This window comes from Lathamus discolor, chromosome 4, assembly GCF_037157495.1.
Source record: "Lathamus discolor isolate bLatDis1 chromosome 4, bLatDis1.hap1, whole genome shotgun sequence".
Taxonomy (NCBI): domain Eukaryota; kingdom Metazoa; phylum Chordata; class Aves; order Psittaciformes; family Psittacidae; genus Lathamus; species Lathamus discolor.
Genome location: NC_088887.1, coordinates 5,737,055 through 5,760,112, shown reverse-complemented (window position 1 = coordinate 5,760,112; position 23,058 = coordinate 5,737,055). Strand labels below are relative to the sequence as shown.

The 23,058-nt window shown below is 44.4% G+C and overlaps 1 protein-coding gene across 2 annotated transcripts in view; it reads right to left on the bottom strand.

Annotated features, from left to right (window-relative positions):
* FAM131B (family with sequence similarity 131 member B) overlaps positions 1-23,058 on the bottom strand; it is a 40,396-nt gene that overhangs the window by 3,337 nt on the left and 14,001 nt on the right. The window contains exons 1-3 of one of the 2 annotated variants that reach the window (XM_065676056.1): positions 22,137-22,688; positions 2,769-2,878; positions 1,529-1,564 (exon numbers count right to left, since the gene is read on the bottom strand). In XM_065676056.1, coding sequence (XP_065532128.1) covers positions 1,529-1,564; positions 2,769-2,878; positions 22,137-22,164 — 174 coding nt within the window. In that variant the 5' untranslated portion in view covers positions 22,165-22,688. Of the gene's footprint in view, positions 1-1,528; positions 1,565-2,768; positions 2,879-22,136; positions 22,689-23,058 lie in introns of those variants that run through there. The other variant, XM_065676057.1, reaches the window with a different exon arrangement.

Here is a 23,058-nt window from a genome sequence, read left to right as displayed (position 1 = left end):
ATAGGAAACTACTGGGACAGGCAGCAGCTACAAGCATCATCATAAAACACAGTCCCTCACCAGGTTTCTTCAGAGATGCCAGGCATTGCATGTGAAGAGTTGCTCTGGAAACTGAGTGTAAATGCAGCAGCTAAGGCATCCTGTAACTTTGGAGCTAGGAATGTCTGTGTGTAACATGTGAGCTTAAGAGCTCAGGAAGCAGGGGAAGAACAGTAAAAAGTGAGAGTACAGCCCTTGTTCCATGATACACTTCCTTTAGTGATGAAGCTGGTTGAAGAACTATCTGTGCCCTCACTGGTCATTCCTGCCTGGGCACTGCTGATCCGAATCCACCCATTTGTTTCAAGACAGCCTGGGGGCTGTGCTGTGAGCCCCCTCATGGAACCAGTCCAGAAAACAAGCTGCAGAAGGTATCTACCACTATGAGGTCAGAGAGCTATGACACGAAGGCAGGAATGAATGGGAATGAAGAAAATTCATAAACCACCTTTCAAACCAAGAAAGATCTATGAAATTACACTGAGAAAGAGCTACATTATGAGAGACCTGACTTTGTGTACCTTGTTTTCACCTAGTCAGGGGTGCAGTGAGGAAAAACTGACGAATTTCTTCTAGGCAGTTGCTGCATGCACCATTATTTTCCTGCACAAAACTGTTTCTCTAAGCAAAAGATCCCAAGCCATAAGTGCCACAAGGAAAGAGATGTCAGTAGGCCGAGGGCTAGTTATAAACATGAGGCCCCTTGATATTCAGTGTCACAAGTGCTTGCAAACCACAGAGAGCCAGAAAATGACAGCCATTTATACTACCGAAAATGGAGCTTCTAACACTGCCTTTCCAAGAGTACAAAACCATCAAGCTAATTTATGTTTTCTCCTGAGCACAAAAAATAGTTTGGTAGCACTAATATGCATGATTTCATTCTTCGCATGGTGCTTTTGCATTAGTGAAAATGAATCACATAAAGCCATATTTTTCATGGCATAGGTATTAAGAGCAAAATATGTGTTATTTAAATGTTTGCTTGTTTCTTCTTCTGCTTGTTCACCAGAGTTAGCTGGTAACGAGCATCTCCTTCAGGGGACATTAAGAATTCTCTTACAGTTGTATGCAGCTGAAAATGAGGGATGCCTTTCTCCCCAAATCCTGGAGAAGATCAAATGATGCTTTAAAAGAAAGAGTCCTGATTCTTTTAAACATGCTGGACAGACCCCATTTTTATCTATCAGTGACCCTACATCTCAAAAATAAACCTACAAAATGACACACATTAGTCCCAAAGAGGACAAAGGCAATCTCATAGTCACCTGCAGACCTAAATGCCTGCCAGACAGCAAAAGACCCAGAGGAAAACAAGAATTCATCACCATTCTCCAAGTTAATGGCAATTCCCAGAATTTCAGTGGCTGTTAAGATCTTTTCCAACCCTAACTATTCTATGATTCTATGTTTCCTTTCTGCCCAATGGCAGGCAAATCCTGATCTTCCTGTGGCTAGAAATGTGACCAGTGGTGTGGCATATACTCACATTGATACCATCCCAGGAAAAATCTGTCCGTGTTTGCTAAAGAAAGCACAGAATGAGATCATATTAATGTAACAAACAAGTTGCAAACATCAAGATGCATCACTTTGAGGCTGACACAAGGAGGAGCTAAACCACCTGTGTATTTTGGGTATAATACAGGGAGTTACAGACTTATTTCTGCTGGGATTATTTTCTCTTGTATTTCAGTTTGTCCATTCTGACACATTATCCCGGCACAAACTAGATCCATTTCACATATCAGCCATTACAGTACCAATTCATAGTGCATTTCCTTCGGCTGGGAGGACTCACATCCCAACATCTTGGCTTTGGGGATGTGGATGCTCAGGAAAATTTAGATGAATCAGTTACACCTATGGTATGCATTCACATAAAATATTCACTGAGGTATCGTTTATGCTCATTGATTCCCAGATTTGCGTTTGATTTAACTGAATTTTCCATACAAGGTTGAGCCCCACAGTTCCTGCCAGGATTCCATGAAACAAGTTTCTTGCAGCTACATTCCAAGCCACCAAGGAATAGTAAGGAAATAAAACTATCTTTACATTAGCATTTCGAGAAGTTTTACAAGTTGCGTGTTGTTCATGCTATTTGCGAACGTCACTTGTGATTCCTCAAACATTATGTGTTTAAAATAGCTTTGACCTTTTTATTCATCATGACTGCATACCCTGAGCCTTACAGAGCTGAAAATTCAGGTATCTAACATTGAAGAAGCTGCAGTAATTCAGAACAGCAAATGAATCAGCCCTTGAGATGCCGTGTGGTAAATCAATTGGCAGCAAGTTACTAAGGGGTGCATCCCTAAAATCAAAATGGATACAACTGTGTTTCTTCAACAGATTTTAGCTGTACTGAGGAAGCTGGGGCGGACATTGTGCTGGACATTTCAATGAATCCATTATTCAAGGATTGCAGACCTACAGGCTTCTCAGAACTGCCACAGTTTTTTCCATGTTCTGTTCCACTCCAGTCGTGAGTGGTTAAAAGCACTTTCATTTGCAAATTCTTACTGTGGATATTGTGAAGGGAGTGACTCAACTCTATTCAGTGCACGCCAAACTGCACAGATATGAAAGTCTGATCCTTGAGTGCACGGTGGTATTCTGGTCCTCTCGCAGGCTGGCTCAGTAATGCACAACACCCATTTCTGAGCTCAGAAAGAACTGAAACTTTCCAATGCCCATGGGTAACTGGGTGTGGGACAGGCTCTCACCTCAGTGGAAGGTCGATGGAAGCTGCTGCCATGCAGTGAACTGGTGCTGTCCATATTGATTTGGTCCACATCTTTCAGTCCTTTCCAGTCTACTGCAATCACCTCGTTTCCTGTGGGAACACACCTAGTCAGGCTTCCGAATGACACTACTATTTGTTCTAGAAGTCTTAAGCCAGCTCAGCTCAGCATACAGGAGAATCACTGAGTTTTAGGCCACAAGAGCCTTAAGCCAAACCTGGTTTTAATCAGGCTACCTGTACATCATCAACTATTATATTTCACTCAGTTATCTCCATATCATCCAGTATCTGATGGGGGCTATAAGGATGCTGGGGAGGGACTCTTCATTAGGGACTGTAGTGATAAGACAAGGGGTAACGGGTTAAAATTAAAACAGGGAAAGTTTAGATTGGCTATAAGGAGGAAGTTCTTTACTGTAAGGGTGGTGAGGCACTGGAATGGGTTGCTCAAGGAAGTTGTGAATGCTCCATCCCTGGCGGTGTTCAAGGCCAGGGTGGACAGAGCCTTGTGTGGGATGGTTTAGTGTAAGGTGTCCCTGCCCATGGCAGGGGGGTTGGAACTGGATGATCTTAAGGTCCTTTCCAACCCTAACTACTCTGTGATTCTATATGAAGACTGGTCATTTGTGTTTTTCTCAAGCGTAATGTATGTTTGGCTACAGCTCCTCAGAAAGAAAAGATCTAGTCATGATGTGTGCCTGAGAAAGAACCAACTCTTTTGATATTCTATCCCAGTATTAAACCGTCATCACTTAAAAAGGCATTTCTCCTTTACAATTTGAATTGGTCTGACACCAGCTTAGAGCTGCTGGTGCCCTTGCTTTGCTGTTCTCAGCAAGACTAAAGACCTTTTTAATACCCACCATTACATTTCAGGGAAGTTATTCATACACTTGCTTGTCTTCTTGACAAACAAAACAGACTGAGATCATCAGATTTCTTACTGTTGAGCACTTTTTCAGTCCCCTTAAAAAATCTGTCTCTTTGAAAGACATCTCAAATGTTTCAGTTCTTTAAACCGTGGACATAAAAGCATACACAGTAATGTATGTAAACCTAAAAATAGTTACTTACTGCTGCTCTTCAAATTAACCCACTGTGCCATAACCTCACAGGAGAGTCCCACATTCAGCTGTTTGTTCACTCAGATCCCTAAGCACTTTGCACAGCTTTCCGGGATTGTCACCCATGCAAAAGCAGAGACTGTGCCATTTGATTTTACATGCATTTTAACACAACTTCAAGTATTTGATTAAATATTATTAACATAAAATAGAAATTATAAAACTGAATAAAGATAAAAATAAGATTAAATTGCAATGAAATTGTAAAAATAAGATTAAACTGTAATGAAAACTAAATGCAAAGTAGCGCACTTTAAACAGTCAGCCAAGTAACCAAAACTACTCTGTCCAGTTAACGATTACTTGTACCATCATCAAGCTTTGTTAAAGGTTATTTACTTCCATGTCACAGAGGGAAGGTTGTACTGTGCTTAAACCAGAGCCTTTTGGAACCAGCCTTTTGGAATACAGCTCCTAAACTGATTGTCTGCTCCTGGGATTGATTCAGCAGTATCTAGTGTATTTGGAATACATGCCATTGCATGTGATTGTTCTATATTCATCAGCTTTTAGCTTTCTATTTACTCTTTATAGCAGATTTCTCCTTCACAGACACATGCAAACCCCCTTGCTCATTCTAGCATGTTTACAATGGCTCATCACTGCACTTCCTGGACTGAAATCTTCTGGCAGTCAAGAGATGCTGTGCTCCACAGGGCCTGCAGGAAGCATGGAGGCACTTACGGGTGGGAAACCTGAGGCACCCATCAACTACAATTTAAAATGCAACAGAAATAATTTGGTCCCTTAGAAAGGCTAAATACAGTGAGATGATAACCAGGAGAAACCAAATCTGAATCGGTGCCTGCCACACATTCACACCTCTTTCTGAATCAAAACCCAAACCAACAAGGCATATTTTCACCTTCACATGTGAAGTATGTTTCTGCTCAGCAGGTTAACTAGAACCAAGTACTTTAATAGCATCCCCCGTATGTCTCTGACCAGGCTGAGCAAAGTAGCTCTTTCCCGAGTTGCAGGGAACTTGAAAGGCGATTCCTGTACTGTATGCTATAAAGGTAACCACAGACGTCAGACACAGCCAGACTTCAGAAGGCAGCAGGACATGGCTATGATGAGCACAACAAAGACCACCTTTCAAGGTTCTGATCCTCTTGACTGACTTTCTTCACAAGGACATGCATGCATTCGGCCTTACTGAGCTCAGTTATTTAATTCTAATTCAATTCCCATCCCAGGAGCCATCAGCCCACCAAAGGCCCATCTCCACATGCCCAGAGGAGCACAGTGGGATGATGGCATGTGGGAACACAACTGGCAGACTAAGAGGAAGAGACACCCTTTCTGGGTCCTCCCTAGGGCTCAACCCCATAGTCAAGGGAAAGCCTACCAATATCAGTCAGGGGGAGAGGCTTTCAGATGCATTTTTGTAACTGACTGGGGTGCTTACTGCCTTAGGGGTATGGGACCTACTATGGGAAGCAGGAGAGGAGCATTTGGGGATTGCACTAGATTTATGTGATGATTAGAGGAAGAAACAACAGCAGGCAAAGCAGGGGGATCTAGGTGGTCTGGGGAGAAACAAGTGTGAGAAAATAGACAAAAAGGAATAAAAGGGGCTGGTAGCATGTAAACACATTGCTGATCAGTAGGGTTGTCTGGCTGTGCCCTGTGCTTATTTTAGGCAGTCTGTCCTGTCTTCTTGTTAAATTCCATTTCTATTTTCTGGCATGAAGGACATTCTAGTCTGGGTGCACGTTTCGTGATGGAAGTCTAAGTGCCAGGAATTGGAGAGATGAATACAGAAGAATACAGAATACAGAATGTATAGAATACAGAAGAAGTTATACCTGCCTTCAGTGCAGGTAGCAGCGTCATGCCTGTTTTATCTCCATTTACCCTAGATTTATTCCCTGTCCTCTCAGCTGTTTCTGAGCATAATGCTGTGACCCTCCTATACGTCTCGATAGACATCCTGACACACAGTCCCAAACAGGCTGCAGCACTGCTCTGCAAATGAAACGCAAAGACTCCCCCTTAGCCAAAGAGACAGACCAACTTCATTGAGCCTGGTGTTCAACACATGCAACTTGACAGGCCCAAAGTCTGGCGAGTGACACTCAACCTTTGTTCCTAATTCTGCTGAACCACTGACAGTTTCCATCAAGTGTTAGACTATGGAAAATATTAGTATCACTCTGGCAGATCGTGGCATCAAATGATTGAAGAACATTAACATCAAACTATCATTTGTCTCAAAATCCACACCTCTTCCATAATGGCAGAGCTGAAGGCCTATAAAATTTCTTTATTACTGGTTTTCTCCAGTTGAAATTACCTAGGCAAGGGAAGAGAATGAGTAATATGTGATCTTCTGTGCACTATAGTTATAAAGACTGACTAATTATTGAAAATTCTTGGTCTAAACAGTTCCACAGGTAGTAAGAAATAAATAAATATATTGGGAAAAGACAACTAATAAATGTTTTCAAATGCAGTGATATCTGCCGAAGCATTAACACCACCACACACTGTGGTTAAAAAGAAGACGTCTGGATTCTGACCGGCATTGGGCCTGGGGCAAGGTTACTTCCTCTTACTGAAAGTTGGATAAAGGTCAGTGGTTTGATTTTTTTCTTTCTTTTTATTGCTAGGAATAGCAAAAGCAGCTACATGGAGCTTGGTGCTCAATACATGCAACTCGACAGGCCCAAAGTCTGTCAAGTCATTAATCCAGAGACATGAAAGATCAAGCTCTGCTCTGACACATGGAAGGGGAAAACCCCAGAAAAATCAGAAAGAAGTATGGACAGGGGAGCTGAAAAAGAGAAACTGAAGGCAGAACATTATATTTTAGTATCGTTTATATTCAACCTCTTTCTTCAATTAGTATGGTGTGGTTTTTGCTTTCGCAATGGCACACATTTCTTCTCCAATGCAATTTCTTTTCTCAGCCAAACTTCCATTCCAGCTTCTGCTAATCGTCATGACTATTCCATTTGTAATTCTATCACCAACCATCTCTTAGAAAACAGTATTTGCCCTTCTCCGTATAGCACTTTGAAACATGAGAAGGTCATAAAGCTGATTTTAAAGTGGGATTTTTACAAATAAATGCTACCGAATTTCCTATTGAAATGTTCTGAAATGAGATGCTGAAAGTTTTTGTGTTGTTGTTTCTGAATGGTGTGTATAGGAACGGTATAGAGGGCTTTCCTTTTCCTTGAACGTTTTAAGGATTTCTTGATTTAAAAAAAAAGTATTATCTGTTTGGGTCTTTTTTAACATCACAAAATCCACTCTTGCTTTGGGAGGCTCAGTAGATGACTGAAGAAGATGTAGGAAGCTAATTACATGAAGCAGTGAGAGAAAATCAAAGCAGCTGAAATATATTAAGCCGCACTGCTTGCAAATCAGGGTTGCTTTGTATTTTTAACACAAATTTGATAAAAAAGCTCTGACAAACACCCATCAGAAAAAGATGCCTCCATCACAACTGAAGCAATGTTCCAAGTCCAGTCCTCTAAGCCTTTGGGGAAGAAATATCATCCCTTTTTCTGTTACAATACTGTTACGGTAAAAAATAAGATTTATTTTAAAGTTGTGCCTTTCTAAATAATAAAGATTAAAAACATTTAAAGAGGGAAAAAAGATGGGTGAAAGAAAATATCCTTTTCCCCACTTTTTTTTTTAGTGTCATAACTTTGGACGTGTGTACTAAGCATTCCCAAGTAATGCGAAGTAATGAACATTCTGATGAATGCTGAAAACACCCAAGAAATCATCTGGATGACTGCATCCACCTTGCTGATCAAATATTACTACTTTTTTCCTTGTTCAGTAGTTCATTTTGCCACTTACTTTAATTTACCATGAAGACACAGATTTTCTTAGTTGGACATATTTTCCATTTCTTTGCATTTCTGTGATGACAGGAAATTCACCTCATTTTGAAGTACACATTACTTAATCTAAGCAAGTCCATTCTCGTTGGGTTTCCTTTTGAAATGTTCTCCATTTCTATTACCACTGTGTTGATACTATATTTTGTACCTCTGCCTGTAGTTTGTTTATTTAACAAGGTACATGCTTGAATCAGGCATCTGCATCTATACAGGATCCTTTAATAATCTATTTTGTTGTAACTTACGTGCTGGATGCTAAACATCTCTAATTTATCTTCTCTCTTTTGTTCCACACTAAGGAGACGAATACAACTTTAGAGTCTCACATTCTAGTTTTAACTTCTTGACATGATGCTGGTGAAGGTGTACACCATATACCAAACATGTATTTGCATCAATTGCTTTCTGATGTGTCATGCCAATTACGAAAAATACTAATTAAACAATTAATTTCCAACACCACTATTATCCACTGTTAGCAAACTTCCTTCTGTTTCTCAGGGTTTACTTTCTAGCACAGAGTAGGAACGTGATCATTCAATACTGGTAGCCAATGTTAATGTTGGTAAAGATCAATATTTAGAGTAAATGGTTCCATTATTCTTTTGCATTCCCTTCTTTTCCCTGAATGACTAAGAAAACAACAAATGTAATTGCAGTAATTATGATCAGTCTTTACATTGTTCTTTCCCCAATATCAATTTTCATGAATCTCGTGGGAGTACAGCATCTTTGTCAAACACTGCATCACCATGTCCTGTCAAATGTTGTTGAAATACAAGCGTTGAAGCTGCTAGAAAGGCCTGACGGATGGACAGCATAATCACAGAAACCTTTTCCCTCCCTGAAAGCTTTACAGATCCATTCAAAGCCAGCCAAAAGGTCAACACCAAGGAAAGGAATAAATCTCTGTTAGGCGAACTGTCTCTGAGGTGAATCCCAGATGGAAGCATTCAGACTCTTACAGGTAAAGCTGAGAAATCAATTAACCTGAGTTATTCACATAACTGCGTAAGTATTCTAGCTTGTGTTGCATAAGGAAATCAGTTTGCTGCTGCTGGCACCTACCAACAGAATCGCTTGTGGAAGATGAACAGCAAAGAAGTCTGTTTTCACGGGTAAGATAGGCCTGAACAGTTTGTTGCTCACCAAGGCAGAGAAATGGTCTCCTCAAGAGGAATGTCTTCTTTAAAAGTTTTGATCAAGAATGAAAATGCCTACAGCTCTGAGATGCCTGTAAGACTAGGAATCAAGTGGGCAGCTCTCAGGATCTTTGCTTTGGATTTGGGTAATCTAAATTCTTTGCCAGACCATTCTGCTTCTTTTTGCAGGTAGGTCCCTTTTTAGAGCTGTTTAGGAAACGCTTTCAAGCCAATACTAAAGGCTACTGCATACCATGTCCTTGTAACTAAAAGGAGATGAATAGAAAACCTAATGTTAGACACAGGCAGTTCTGTTCTGAGAAGCAATCATGTCATTTAAGCTAAGGAGGTACTGTAAAACGAAACACATCCAATTAATACAATTAAAACAAAAAAAAAATCAAAGCCCTGTCTCATTTGCAGAACAAGTATCAGCCAGCATGAACAGCGTCGATGGATTTATCCCCATTCTTCACTGCTTCTCTGAAGTGCAAGGAATGTGGCCCCAGGGGCCTCATTCAGCACAGTAAGTATGAAAACACCAGTATGAACTAAGGCCCTTTTTTGCTGGCCTATAGCCAACGTGACAAAAGTAATACGCATCAGGCCATTTCATATGTTGTTCTCCACATGTGTTTAACCTCTGTGGCCAACACGGCACTTGGGCACTGTCCTAGAGTGTAAGAATACTGTGAGTTGTGACACCTATGTCCCATAGTTTCCTCTCTGCCATCTCTAGTGTTTCCAGTCAGGAAGAAAAACGTTAGTGTCGGACCTTTGTTCATGAATTCTATTTCCTAAAGAAGAACTATCCCAAATACTCTTGGGAGTCAACCGGCAGATCACGATACACCCTTCTCACCCCAGGGACACTCCTGGTCCCCCTCTGTAGGGTGGGCAACACCACTGTCAAGGTGGTATCAACAGGCCAAGGCAATTCACTGCTGCACCTTTGGGCCCACCACTATCCCCCAGCCAGCAGCACAAGTTGGAGGAAGAAGCGGGACAAGAGCCTGCTCAAAACACCAGCACATGATTCACACAGGGCAACCCATCAGTTCCAGACCTTGCCTAGTTTCAGATCCAGCTCCTTCGTGAGATGTGTCACGGTATTTGCTTTATCCAGAAGTGAGGTGACAAAAACCACTGTTTGCATCCTTGCAAAGGATACTGCTCCTCACACTGATACAAAGCAGAGGCAAGAAGGAGGAAGGACTTTGTGTGCAAGCCCACTTTTGTTTGGATAGCATCTATTTCTCCATTTGCCTAGGGCTGATCAGAACTCACTGGAGACCCTTCCTACTGTGGCTGAGATCTCAAAAACTCCCTGCCACACAGCCAGTAACATAGCTCCATTCCAGGCTCTCCAAGACTGCCACTCTGAGCCTCTCAGGACTGAACAGCTTTGTTTCTCATGAGAGAAACGCATGAAAGTTCTTCTGCCCAAAAAACTGGGACCTCTGCAAAGGGAGGGACTGCTGCACAGTATTTCTCCCCAGCATGGATTACTGTCATTAACTCTCCTCCTCCTGGTCCCCCAGCCAGGAGAAAGTGTTTAACAGAATGGGTAATGGCTATTTTGTGGGGACCCTGAAGGCATTCAGTTTCAGCTTCACGGGGTTACTTCAGTAGCTGTGTACAACTGCAGAGTGCTTTTCCAAGGGTCCTCTTGGCTTCAAAAGGGGAGTGAGTCAGAGCTGCCCTATTCCAGCCATTGCTACTCCAACCACCATAGAGTCCTTCCTCTGTATTGTCTATCAGGGTGTGATGGGCCTGCTGCTCACAGAACTAAAGTTGTGTGTAGTCATGTGGATTTAATTCTGCTGACATGCCTCTTCTCCCTCTGGTACCAAGAAGACCTGAGACACATGAAGTCAACCAAGACACCTATGTAGCATCTTCCTCTGACCAAGCCAAATGAGTCAAGAGGTCTCATCGCATCTTTGGAAACAGTTGATAAGCAGGCAGCTAGCGACCTCCCACCAGGAAGGCAGCGCTTTCTGCTCGGAGAGCCTACCTCTGTGCTAACAGCCACTTGCTGGCTACTAGCTGGGATAAGTGGGAGGTCAAGGTGCCTGAATAGCTGCAGAGGTGGTCAGAAATGATGCAGCAACTTTCCCTTCAAGGAGGATTATGATCATCAACAACTAGTGAGTGCTGACTCAATGCTTCAATACTGCATCAATGACCCAGTGCAACATTGACTAGCCCCCAAGAGAAAATACTGGATTTGGGGGTGGTCTTTGATGGTTTGGACAATCCAGCCTGGATTGTGCTGGCATGTGCCTTCCCCACCATTGCTGAGATGTCTATCATTCTACACTAGTGACCCAAGAGGCCTCTTCCACGACTACCTTGAACTCCTGGTGTTTTACAAGGCCCTCCTCAGAACCTGGAAGCTCTCTGGGGCATTCAACTCCCTCATGATCACCAGCAAGGGGAAATCTCCCTGTTGAGCCTTAGCTGAACAAAACTCACCTCCAAATGCAGGCAGAAACCTCACCGCTGAAATGGAAGGATCATCCATGCAGCATCACTAAAACTGGGGACCACTGGGTCTACGGTCAGTGAGTCTCAATCAACCCCACACTGCTCGGCCAGAGTACAGTGTAGAACACAAAGATAATACTATCGTGTCCTACCTCAGGCAAGTCCCATAGGAAGGTAGTCTGCAGCACCTAGCTCTAAGGAGACATCTCTGAGGCCTCAACCTGTGACTCCCTGTCCAGCTCACACACCACTTCAGTAAGCTTTGAACAACCAGATGACCTCCCTTGGGAACACTTGTAAGAAGATGTATGAAGAAGAATATGTAGATATTCAGAAGTAGATAGTATGAAGATGTAGATAGTACAAAGAAGAATATGTAGATATTCCTGCATTGATTGCTCAAGTTCTTCCCCCTTACACCCAATCACAATGTATGATTGTAGGACCACCCATTTTCAGGAGAGGATGAGGAATCCTGGTGGCCAGTTTCCACTCTGAACTAATTCAATGGACGACTGTGAATATAAGCTGGAAAAATCTTCCATCAAGCAATGTGAGAGGCACATGTTTGCTCACAGGACACCCTGACTCATGTCTCTTATGCAATGACAGGGAGACTGGCATCTCTGTATATCAAGTATGCCAGTCTTCTGACTCCTCCAGAATTTATCATTAAGATTCTGGCTGCACTTCTCACATCTTTACTTGTACAGTTCCCATCCCAAGACCTACTAAATTCTGGCCCTTCTTTATCAACTACCTCGTTTCTCACCTCCAGCTCTAAGAGGAAGAAAACCCAAGATCCCAGCAACTAGTAGTGCTATTTCTATTCCCTTGTTCTGAGCAGGGCATCACTTAGGCAGCCTCTACCAGTCCCTGGATACTGTGGAAATAAAGGGGTGCTCTGCTAACTGTTCCTCTCTGGTTCCCTGTTGTCCTGGGCTTAGCCTGTTAGTCTTTACCCTGTTCTCTTTTCTTACTTTTCTACTTCTCCTTCACCATAACCCATCCCACCTCAATGACTGTCTTTCTCTCTGGTTTCTTTTCTTCAATCTCTTCTTTGGGGAGTTAGTGGGAAAGTAGGCATTTAGTGTTTGTTTTGGATAGATATCAGCTTGTCCCTAAAGTGGGAGTGGATGTGTAAGAAAGAGTATAAGAGCAGTCTAAACAGTACTGATACTTTCCCAGAATACTTGTCCTTGCCTCAACTTCTCCTCAAGTAGATCCTGAGACAGAGATGTTGCCTCTGTATATAGTAACCTTTGAAGGTGTTTTCTTCTATTCCTCTGTTCACTTTTTAAACTAAAGAAAACTTTTAGTACCCATAGCATCCTATGTCAAAGAGTTCCACAATTTAACTCTGTGTTACATGAAGAAGCACTGGGTTTTGCCACTTGCAAGTTTCATTTGAGATCTAGATTCTGTTTTGAAATAGGTAGTGTGAAATATTTTCCCCTCTTCGTTTTCTCCGTGCTGCTCGCATCACAGAGAAAATACATGATTTTATGGATGTCCATCAGAACTTTCCCTAATCAATCTCTTTTCCATACTTGAGAAATCCCTATCCATTTAAATCGTTCCTCACATAAATCACACCATGCCTTTGCTGCCCTTTTCTGAATCTTTTCCAGTTCGATTGTGTCCTTTCTGAAATGTGAATGGACAATCAAGGGCAACATGTTATATTCAAAATAAAGGCGTAGTATGGATTTATGCATAGTATAATGTTGTTTCTCATTTTATTCTATACTCTTTTCCTAATTACTAACGTTTGATTGGCATTTTTACTGGTATCTAGAATTAAGCTACTCATTATAACCCCAAGATCTCCTTCTTGCATGGAAATAGTAAGCTCAGAAACCCCAGCACTGCAAATGTAACACTAGAATCACGTCGCCTGTGTGCATCATTTTACATTTATCTACCTCAGATTTCACTCATAAATTTAACATGTCGTCATTCAATATTGTGAAATCCTTTTGCAGATCTCTGCAGATAGATTTCTGGTTTGCTCCCCCAAACGATTACTGTCATTATCTTACTTTGTTACCTCGTTATTCCCCCCCTTTTTTCATATCATTCATAGATGCTCATAAATCTGAAAGCTTGCTTCCTATATTTTACCCAGCTACTTCCTAACTTCAGGAAGTTCCCTTTGATTCAACAGCAGATTCAAGTCTTTAACAGCCTGGTGTGAGGGACCTTTACAAATGTGCTTTGAAAATTCAAGCAGACTATAGCCATTGCATCTTCTTTGTCAATATGCTTGTTGACCCCCCTTGTAAGACTTACAAGGTGTGGTATTCCTTAACAACAGTAGTGTTGATGCTTTCTCAGTACATCTTATTTGTCCATGGATACACTAATTCTGTTCTTTAAAGTAAAGTAATGCTTATTAGCTTGCCTGCTAGGTGTATCTTGTTTACTAGCCTACAGTTTCCAAGATATCAAAATAACCTTTAAAGCTGGCATCACATTAGCCACCTTCCAATCCTCTTGTACCAAAGTCATTGGAAGGCTTTACTAGTAGTTCAGCTCTTTCAGCCTCCAATTTCTCCAGAAGTCTTGTATGAATACCATCTGATGACCCAGTACACTCTTGTCTACCTGCTCTACAACCTCATTTACTGCAGCTTTGATTTGAAGCTGATCTTCTGATGTATCAAAGTGCATCAGAAAGTGCAACGTCCACAACTTCTTCCACAGTGAACAGACACAAAATAGTCGGTTTTTAGAGGCTGGGGGCAAGGGGTGAAGGGTGCAGTTCTGCTATGATCTTAATGTCTCTGTATCACTAAATCCTCCTAACTATTGCACAAGGCAAGTTACTTGTCTTTTACAAGCTCTTAGAATGGCTCCTGAGGTAAACATTTCATTTGCCAGCCTACACGTAGGGTTAACTGAAGTCCCTGTTAATACTAGGCTTCATGCTCTTTGATCTCCCTCTGGCTGTCACTGTCACAGCCTGCTGTCACAATCCTGGCCAGGCATCGGAAATGGTCAGTAGTATAATCCCTACAACTAATTTTCCCGTGTGGAACATCAATCCACGTGCTAGCCAATTGGATCACCAAACTATTTTCTCCTTTAAAAGTCTAGTATAATCCTGGATTTGAGAATTTTCAGCTTAAACTCACACTGAAGCATCCCGATCATCTAATCTGACCTTCTTAAGTGAAGAGGCGCTAAAGGTATTCCCTTTGTTAATTATACTTTCTATTGGTGTGCTTGAACTAGAGCTTTTGGGGATTTTTTAATCTTGGTTTTCATGTGTTCAGGTAACAGAGGACTCAGTACAACTCCCAGTAAATTATTCCAACAGTTAAGTATTTTTACCAGTTAATGTTTTGCCTCATTTGCAACTGGCATGTGTCTGCCACCCTTCCATCACATCCTCTTTTCTGCTAGGTTGAAGAATCAGGTGGTTTTGAGGGGGGGTTTAATTCACTGTAACACTTAGATTGACATTGAGTCAATTCTGTGAGTTTATATTCAAAGTCTCATGTCTATTTTCTGGCCATTCTTCAGTTTTGCAGTACTTCTCAAAGCGATGATAACAGAATTAGACACAGTGTATGTAAAATAATTCTTTTTCACAAGTGCCAAATGCAGTGAAAATATAACCTCTCCTGTTCAATACTCAGCTCTTGATATATCAAAGAAACACATTAACTTCTTCAGCTGCAGCATATCAATAGTAGTTATTGACTTACTGATTATCTGTTCATATGTCTCTAAGCTTTTTCAGTGTGAATGCTTTCTGACATAGAGCTCTGGTCCTGTAAATGCTGTTCACACCCTGTTGTTAGACATATGAACTCATATTTGGTTAGACTGAAACACACACTGTGTGTCAAGAGTCAATACTCCAAATGAATGAAACTTCCATATCAGTGATTTATCTTTTTTCTTTTTTAACAGTTCTTCCAGTCTTTGCAAATTCTACCAAGATCAGTATTTTACTGACAACCGTATTGAGAAATGTGGGATCACATGAGAAACACAAGCTTTTCAGCAATGATTCTTTCTGTGTTACTATGTTGCTATCTATTGAATTTTGATACATTTAAAATGTACTGTATTCATACATTATTAGTCAAAGAATCATATGGTACTAAGTTGGTTGCTAACTGATTTGTGGGGTTTTATCTTTTACCAATCTAGTATTTTAGAACCATTACCATGATTGTAGGTAAAGGCACTTCCATCATAGTACTTGGCTGCAGGGGGTCCCATGGAAGTCATGAAATGAAGTTAGCTTGACAGGACCTGTTTTGCACAAACCCATTCTGACTGGCATATTGTCATCCTCAGATTTTAGTGGGAATTTTATCAGATTGACAAAATTAAGTACCTGGATCATCCACAGGACTTTTAAAGTTATAATGAAACCTCAGCTTTTCACTTCCAGAACTTCCTCACTATTTCAAGCCTTACTGAAAAACAAACCTTTAACTTTTTATTCAACTACTTAAAAACACTTGAGGGCAAGTTACTTTGAAACGGCTGTTGTACTTATCAGTCTAAAATCATGGTTGTTTGCAGTTTAATGAGCTGAAAACTATTTTTCTCCTACTTCCCCCCAAGAAAACAGGCCTGAAATATATATTGATTAGTTCACTTTTTCTGCTTCAATACACGTCAGTCTATGCAAGTCAGAATCCCAGCTCAGTCACGCCAATGAAATACTATTCATTACTCCCATTTTCCCATTGGCTCCTTTGTAATTTCTCTCATAATTCTTTCATATTACTGCCCATAAGAGCTCACAAAGTCAATATGCTGTCCTTCAGTTCTGTTCATCACAATCATGTCTGTTGTGTTGTCCACCAAAAAACCACAAAAGGCTTCAGTCAATCAGTAACATGACAAAGACTGTTTTCTTGTTTTCTCATACTAATGCCAGTTGCTGGTACACTTGCTTTACACACGGTTTTTAGCATGGTTTTCTTTTAAAGCTAGGCTTATGCAATCACGCTATTTATTAGCCCTCTCCCCACAACAACGTCAAACCCTAACCTATCTCGATAACCCTGAGAAGAGAGAGAGGGGCCTCAGAGGTCATCAGTTTGTACACGCTTCATGACAACTGGCTGCTAGGTCCAGGAGACAATCTTTGATCAGGTCCTTACTGGTAGAAACAAGTTCTTATTCTAGAGCTCTTTAGTTGATGAGTTCTTAAAGTGATCAGATTGAGAACTGCTTGAAAGAAGAAAGGCCAGACTGGGAAGAAGGAGGAATAATGAAATGAGACTAAGCACAAAGCAGTCTGATCTAGAACGAAAGGGATCTTTTTGTCCTTCTCTTCTGCTTGTCTCTCCCCCAGGTAGAAGAGGAACAAAATTCCCAGATGCCCTTCTTCATGTATTCCCACTCTTTTAGCCACATTCCCTATAAAGTGGAGGTTTCTACGCAGAGCTCTATGCTCCTTCCCCTTCCACCTGTGTGCATGCAAGTAAATGAACATATCTGCAAGGCCATGACTACATTACCACTTCCTTTCCTAGGCTTCTCCCTCTATTTGTTTTCACTGACTCACTTGGTGAAGGTGAAGGAGGGAGAAACTGGACACTGGGCCCCTTGACGTGATGTATCTACGCAGACTTCATGTCTCACTTTTTCACACTCCATGTGCATAGCCTACACTTGCCATAGCAGATCTCACTCCACACACCTTCAGATCTGTGGGGGGATGAGTAGGAAGAAAAATGAAGGGGCTGCTCATTGATCGCTCCAGCTGCTTACCCCCTCTCCTGTCAGCATCTTACTTTGCTCCCACTCTGCTAAATGTAAAGTGGCTATGTTCAAAGTAGGTGGTCTTTGGCTCCACTTCTCCTACTGTGAATGCTATAAGCCACTCATTTACATTTCGTATAGCACATCCAGTGAGAAAGCAACACAGAAAGTATGCACTCCTCCCTCTGACAGTACACTGACCATTCCTTGTAGAGAGGAGTCCAGCAGGCCAGCCAGCTAGCTTTGGCAGGTCAGATTTGACCCAGAGATTGCTAAATGAAGAGCACGGCCTTTTCCATTCTGCATGGCCAATGACTTGATAACTCTGTACATGAGCCTAACTGTCACTTGAGCTGTTTCTTGCAAAATTGCCAGACCAAAAAAACCCCATGGGGAGGACTCCAGCCGACAGCCGGGGGTGTTATGGTGAGGGAGGTTGTGGCACATGGTGCTCCCCACTATTTTCACTTTCCTTTAACTACTGAGAGCGCACAGGAGTGTATTAATGACACGTAGAAGACCTGGGATTCTCTGGCAGAACAGGACTAAAGCAACAGGTCTAACCTGACTCAGAAAGGCAACAACTCCAGGCTTTAGATCTGTATAGAGCGTAGCATCACAGGATAATTCAGGTGGAAGGCACCCCTTGAGGTCCAAACTCCTGCTCAAAGCAGAGTCAGCTATGAGGTTAGACCAGGTAAGTCAGGGCTTTATCTTTTCTGGTCTTGAAAACCCCAATGAATGGACACTGCACAACCTCCCTGGGAAACCCCTTCCAGTGCTTGATACTCCTCACAGTCAGAAACTTTCTCCTAATATTGTGTGAGCATCTCTAGTTTTCTTTCCCCACACTCCAGAAGTACTGTTAGTGCTCAGTTTCTTGGAATAGTTTTCTACTATCTTATGTCACTTCACAAAACATGTTTGCTGGAGCCTCTCATGCAAAGACATGAGAGAAATCAGAGACATCACTTGGAAAAAAAACAGAGAGCAATCTTCAGTTTAGGAGGCTTGAGCCTTCTATTCATTTAAATCCATTCAAGGAATTAAAGAGAGATCTTATCGCAATAGCCAGAAAAGGCAGTATCAGGAGATGTCCAAGCTGCGGTCAAAGGTACACTTGCAATGCATTCAGACATCTAAGTGGGCCTGAAATCTTAAATTTGGCTAATTCAGTTACTGGCAGTAATCAAGTGAATTCTGCATTGAGTTGGCAGGCAAGTATCTACAAGTTCCCAGCTGGATTTTGCAACCTTGACTGTCCAGCAACCTCAGTGAAAACCTCCTTTACATCACTGAAATCAAGTCCCAGCTGTGATGAGTATCACTAGTCAGCTCTCTGGGAACTGTCATGGAGTAATTACCACCAATATACAGACCTGACTTGTAGCTATTATCAGAGGAAGAAACCAGCTGCAATGCTCATTGTTTAATTGCTATCATGCCATGTAACACAAAGCACACGTATGACATTGAGGTCGAAGTGGGTGCATCTGTGGAGATGACTGGGTATCAGTTTAACCTTTTAAGATCACTTTTCAGCTTTTCTCATACCCTAGGAAATCCTAATTTGACTATTATCGTTGTTATTTCTGATGTCCTCTAAAAGACTGAAAGATCACCCCACGCAACGCTCCAGCCTTGGGGAAGAGCAGCTGGAAATCTGCTCATGGAAAAGGACCTGGGGGTGCTGAATGACAGGGCTGAACACGAGCAGCTTGTGCCCAGGCAGCCAAGAAGGCCAACGGCATCCTGCGTAGCATAGCCAGCAGGGCCAGGGCAGTGATCATCCCCCTGCACTGGGCACTGGAATCCTGTGTTCAGTTCTGGGCCCCTCCCTACAAGAGAGACATTGAGGTGCTGGAGCAGGGCAGGGCCCGGAGCACAAGTGTGATGGGGAATGGCTGAGGGACCTGGGGAGCTCCATCTGGAGAAGAGAAGGCTCAGGGTGGACCTCATTGCTCCCTACAGCTGCCTAACAGGAGGATGGAGTGAGGTGGGGTGGGTCTCTGCTCCTAAGGAACAAGCGACAGGACAAGAGGAAACGGCCTCCAGCTGCACCAGGGGAGGTTCAGACTGGAGATGAGGAACAATTCCTTCCCCAGAGGGTGCTCAGGCATTGGAACAGGCTGCCCAGGGCAGTGCTGGAGTCACCGTCCCTGCAAGTGTTCACAAGTCGTGTCTATGAGGCCCTCAGTGACAAGGTTCAGCGGTGGTCTTGGCAGTGCTGGGGTAATGGTTGGGCTTTATGAGCTTAAAGGCCTTTTTCAACCAAGTTGATTCTGTGATTCTATATGACTCCATTTCAATTTTATGCATATGGAGCTGCTCAGTTATGACCCTCTCAGTTACTTTTCACTAGGGAGAAATAACCAGAAAACTCATATTTAGGGAAGAAAATGTAAAGTTGCATATCACTAAACATGTGCAAACTATGACATCTAACTAGATCATAGTAAAACATCCCTGCGGGAGATGGAGAAATCATGTGGCTTGCTTAAAACTGGAATGGAAAAAGGCCCGGAGCAAGCTCAGGGCACAATCCTGCACCGGCCCTTGTGTGGTGAATAAACTAAATGTGACTGATTGCAAGCTTTCTATCACTAATTAAAACCTCCCAGAATCCGAGTCCAAAATCTGCTCCATGCAAATTCCAAGGTAAAACCAATACAAGCGTATCACCCTTCTTATATCTCCAGGACCTACATGGTCTTGGAAAGGCAATACAGAGCCTCTGTATTGAACTAAGTCTGCAGAATACCACATACACTATAGAGTAAGAACAGAAAGCTCTACTGGTGCTAGGGTGTTACTTTCTAGCCACATCCTAGACCTCAGACCTAGCACTGATCTCCCAAAACAGGTCTGAAGGATCCTCCCAATAACTCCAGGAAGGCTGGAATGAAAAATCTAGGCTGCCAAATAAGAACTGTTCTGAGCAAACCTCCTTAAGCCAAGAACTCCAAGTAAAACTCACGGATCCCACCTTCACCCAGTCTAACCTCTAGGACTTAAAACAGACGAAGCCCCTACTGAAGCAAAACAGTGTAAAAGTTTCAGATGAAGCAGGCATCAGACACTATTACTACACTCATATCTGACTCCCACAGAGATAAGAATCATGGTTGTGCAATTCCCCTTAATACACCTTCATAACATAAGGTTAAGGAAAAATTCCTCAATTAACTGTATAAGGAGGTCCCTAATGTCCATTGTGTTCTCACCATCTAAAATAAGCATATATTGAATAAACCAAAAGTCACTACAGTATGGAATGCTCAATAACTACACCATGAAGGTCTATATCTGAGTGCAATTTGCAGACAAAGAGAATTATCCCATCATAATTTTAATGCACAGATGCTCTCATATATTTATATATATATGGGAATGATACAGGCAACAGCTCAGTTATACAAAGCTTTTCTTAACACAGATTCCAGGTCACAGAGTACAAAAGTGCTGCCATGCGCAGGAACAATACCTATGTGGTTAAGTATGACAGCTTAACCACAGTTTGGAGTGGAGAGTGGATGTTACTAGATTTGTGTTTGTTCTGTATTTGAACAGTGCTGTGGAGAGAAACCAAGAATTAATGCTGCTAGCTCAGACACACATTGAGAAAAGGGGTATATATAATTTGCTAGCTAACAGGATAAAAAAGCCCTTGGCAATGTGCATGTGTGGATGATACAGGAAAGGCAGGAGAGGGAGGCAATACATGTTTTGATATGCTACAAGGGATGTCTTTACCTCATCCAGGTAAAGAGCTTGAAGAATCTTAAGGGAAATATTGCAGTGAACTTTGCCACGTGGACATTACAAAAGCCATAATAGACTTCTTTAGGTCTTGAAGATGTTTGAGACTGGTAAAAGACATAGGTTGGATGTGGGGATTAAATCCCGAAGTAGAAACTGGAGTCTGCGGCTTAAAGGTTGCTGCTGCAGGAGTAAATTATTCCCTGGAAGTGCTCTTACAAAGGGCTTTTCCCATTGAGCCAAGAAGCGTCACAGCAGCAGGCTTTGACACGGTCCCTCAGATTTATTCTGGGGACGTGGTTCAACTCTCCTGCCCTCGGAGGTTTCCTTTTCCCACAGACGACACGGTGCCTGTGTGCCTTGTGGAAAGGCTTGAGAGACACGTACTACCGAATTAGCTCTGGTATTCTCCCCGAGATTGTTTTGGTGTCTTGAATGACACATCCCCACGTAACTAACGTCTGCACGTGTGGTTTGCACAGAAAGAAATTCTCTCGTGGGGAGGAAAGCGTGACATGAGATGCTGGTTTTACCGGTAGAGACCTGTGCTTAGGGATCAAGGGATCCCTTGGTATCTGCAAGTGTGTAGGAGGGGAGAGCTAGGTTACATAGCCTAAAGGCTCGGGATCCTCCGCTGTGAAATCTGCGTGGCCCAGTGGAAAGATGCGATTCCTCCCACTCTGTCCCCTTGCCCTGCGAGAGGGAAGGGATTCAGTTTTGTTTGCTGCTCTCCATTGAAGTCTACGTAGGGGGAAGGGGAAGAAGACGTGCAGATCATGCACCGTTATGCATCCTCAGCTAACAATAAACCGCTACCGAGCGCAGGAGGCAGCCGCCGGCCGCCTGATCCCGCTTCGGGAGACACGCCCCGCACCCACCCCCTCCTCCGGAGGCACCGCACTGACCCACATGTTCCGCGACCTTCCGCCACGAGTGACACGGGACACGTTCCGCCAGCCCCTGCACGCCCCGCAGCCGCGCTGCCCCCGGCCCCGCCGCCAGCACCTAGGCCAGCGGCCGGGACTCCGCGCCGCGCCGCGGGGGACCGGGGCATGGCGAGGTGCGGAACGGTCGCGCACCGCTAATGGCGCTGGACGGGCCCTGGGCAGCCGGGAGGGGGGCTGTGAGGGGCGACCGCCGCCCTTCGTGCCAGGGGCCGTCGTGCCGTCAGCCGGGCTGGGGCCGCCACTGCCCGAGCATCCCTTTACCGTCGTCCCTGCCAACGCCTTACCCACAGTGCGGGATCCGATGCAGCCCATCACTCCGGCAGGGCTCCGGGAAGAGGCGGCAGCCTCAGCAGCGAGGAGGCGGAGGAGAAAGGGAGCGGGGGAGGTCGGAAAGGAGCCAGTCCCTTCAGCGGCAAACGCCGGGGTGGCCCAGCCGGGACCGGCGCGGGGTCATGGCCAGGTACGGGCGCGGAGTGCCCCCGCCGGGCCGAAGCGGCCGAGAGGGGAGCCCGCGGGCCGGGCTGCCATCTACCCCCGCCGCGCCTTCGCGCTTCGTTGCGCTCCCCTTGCGGCTCCCTCTCCGCGGCCGCCGCCGTGCCCCCCGCCGCCCGCTCCCCCCTCGGCGGCTCCCCGACGGGGAGGCGGGCTGAGATTGGGTAAACAGCTCCGGCCCGGCAGCGCCGCTCCGATTGGCTGCCGGTCTCCGCGGCCCGGAGAGGCAGGGCCGGACCGGGCCGGGCCGGGCCGGGGGTCGCGGGCCGGGACCCGCGGCAGGGCGGAGGCGAGGGTCCGCCCGCCTGGGGCGGGACGGGGCGGGCTTCCCCCGCCCGCCGGGATTGCGGTGCGGAGCGGGGCGGGCACAGGTGAGCGGCGGCGCAGGCCGGGAGCGGGGGATGAGCAGGTAGAGACGGGGGGAGGCGGGGGGGGGGAGCGGGAGCGCCCCCGGAAGGAGACGCGGGGGGCGCGGGGCCCCGGGGGGCGGCGGTTTCCCGGTAACTACACTTGCCGGCCCGACTCGATTACAGGCAGCCCCCTAGCGGCTGCCTCCCGGGGGGCGGGCCTGGCGCGCTCCGCCGCTGTCGCTGCGCCGGGGCGGGCGGCCCCCGGCAGTGCGCTGAGAGCAGTGCCCGGTCCGGAGCCCCCCGCGGCTCCCTGCCGAGCTCCGGACGTACCGGGTGCAGATGTGCGGCGCTGCCGTGCCGCTCC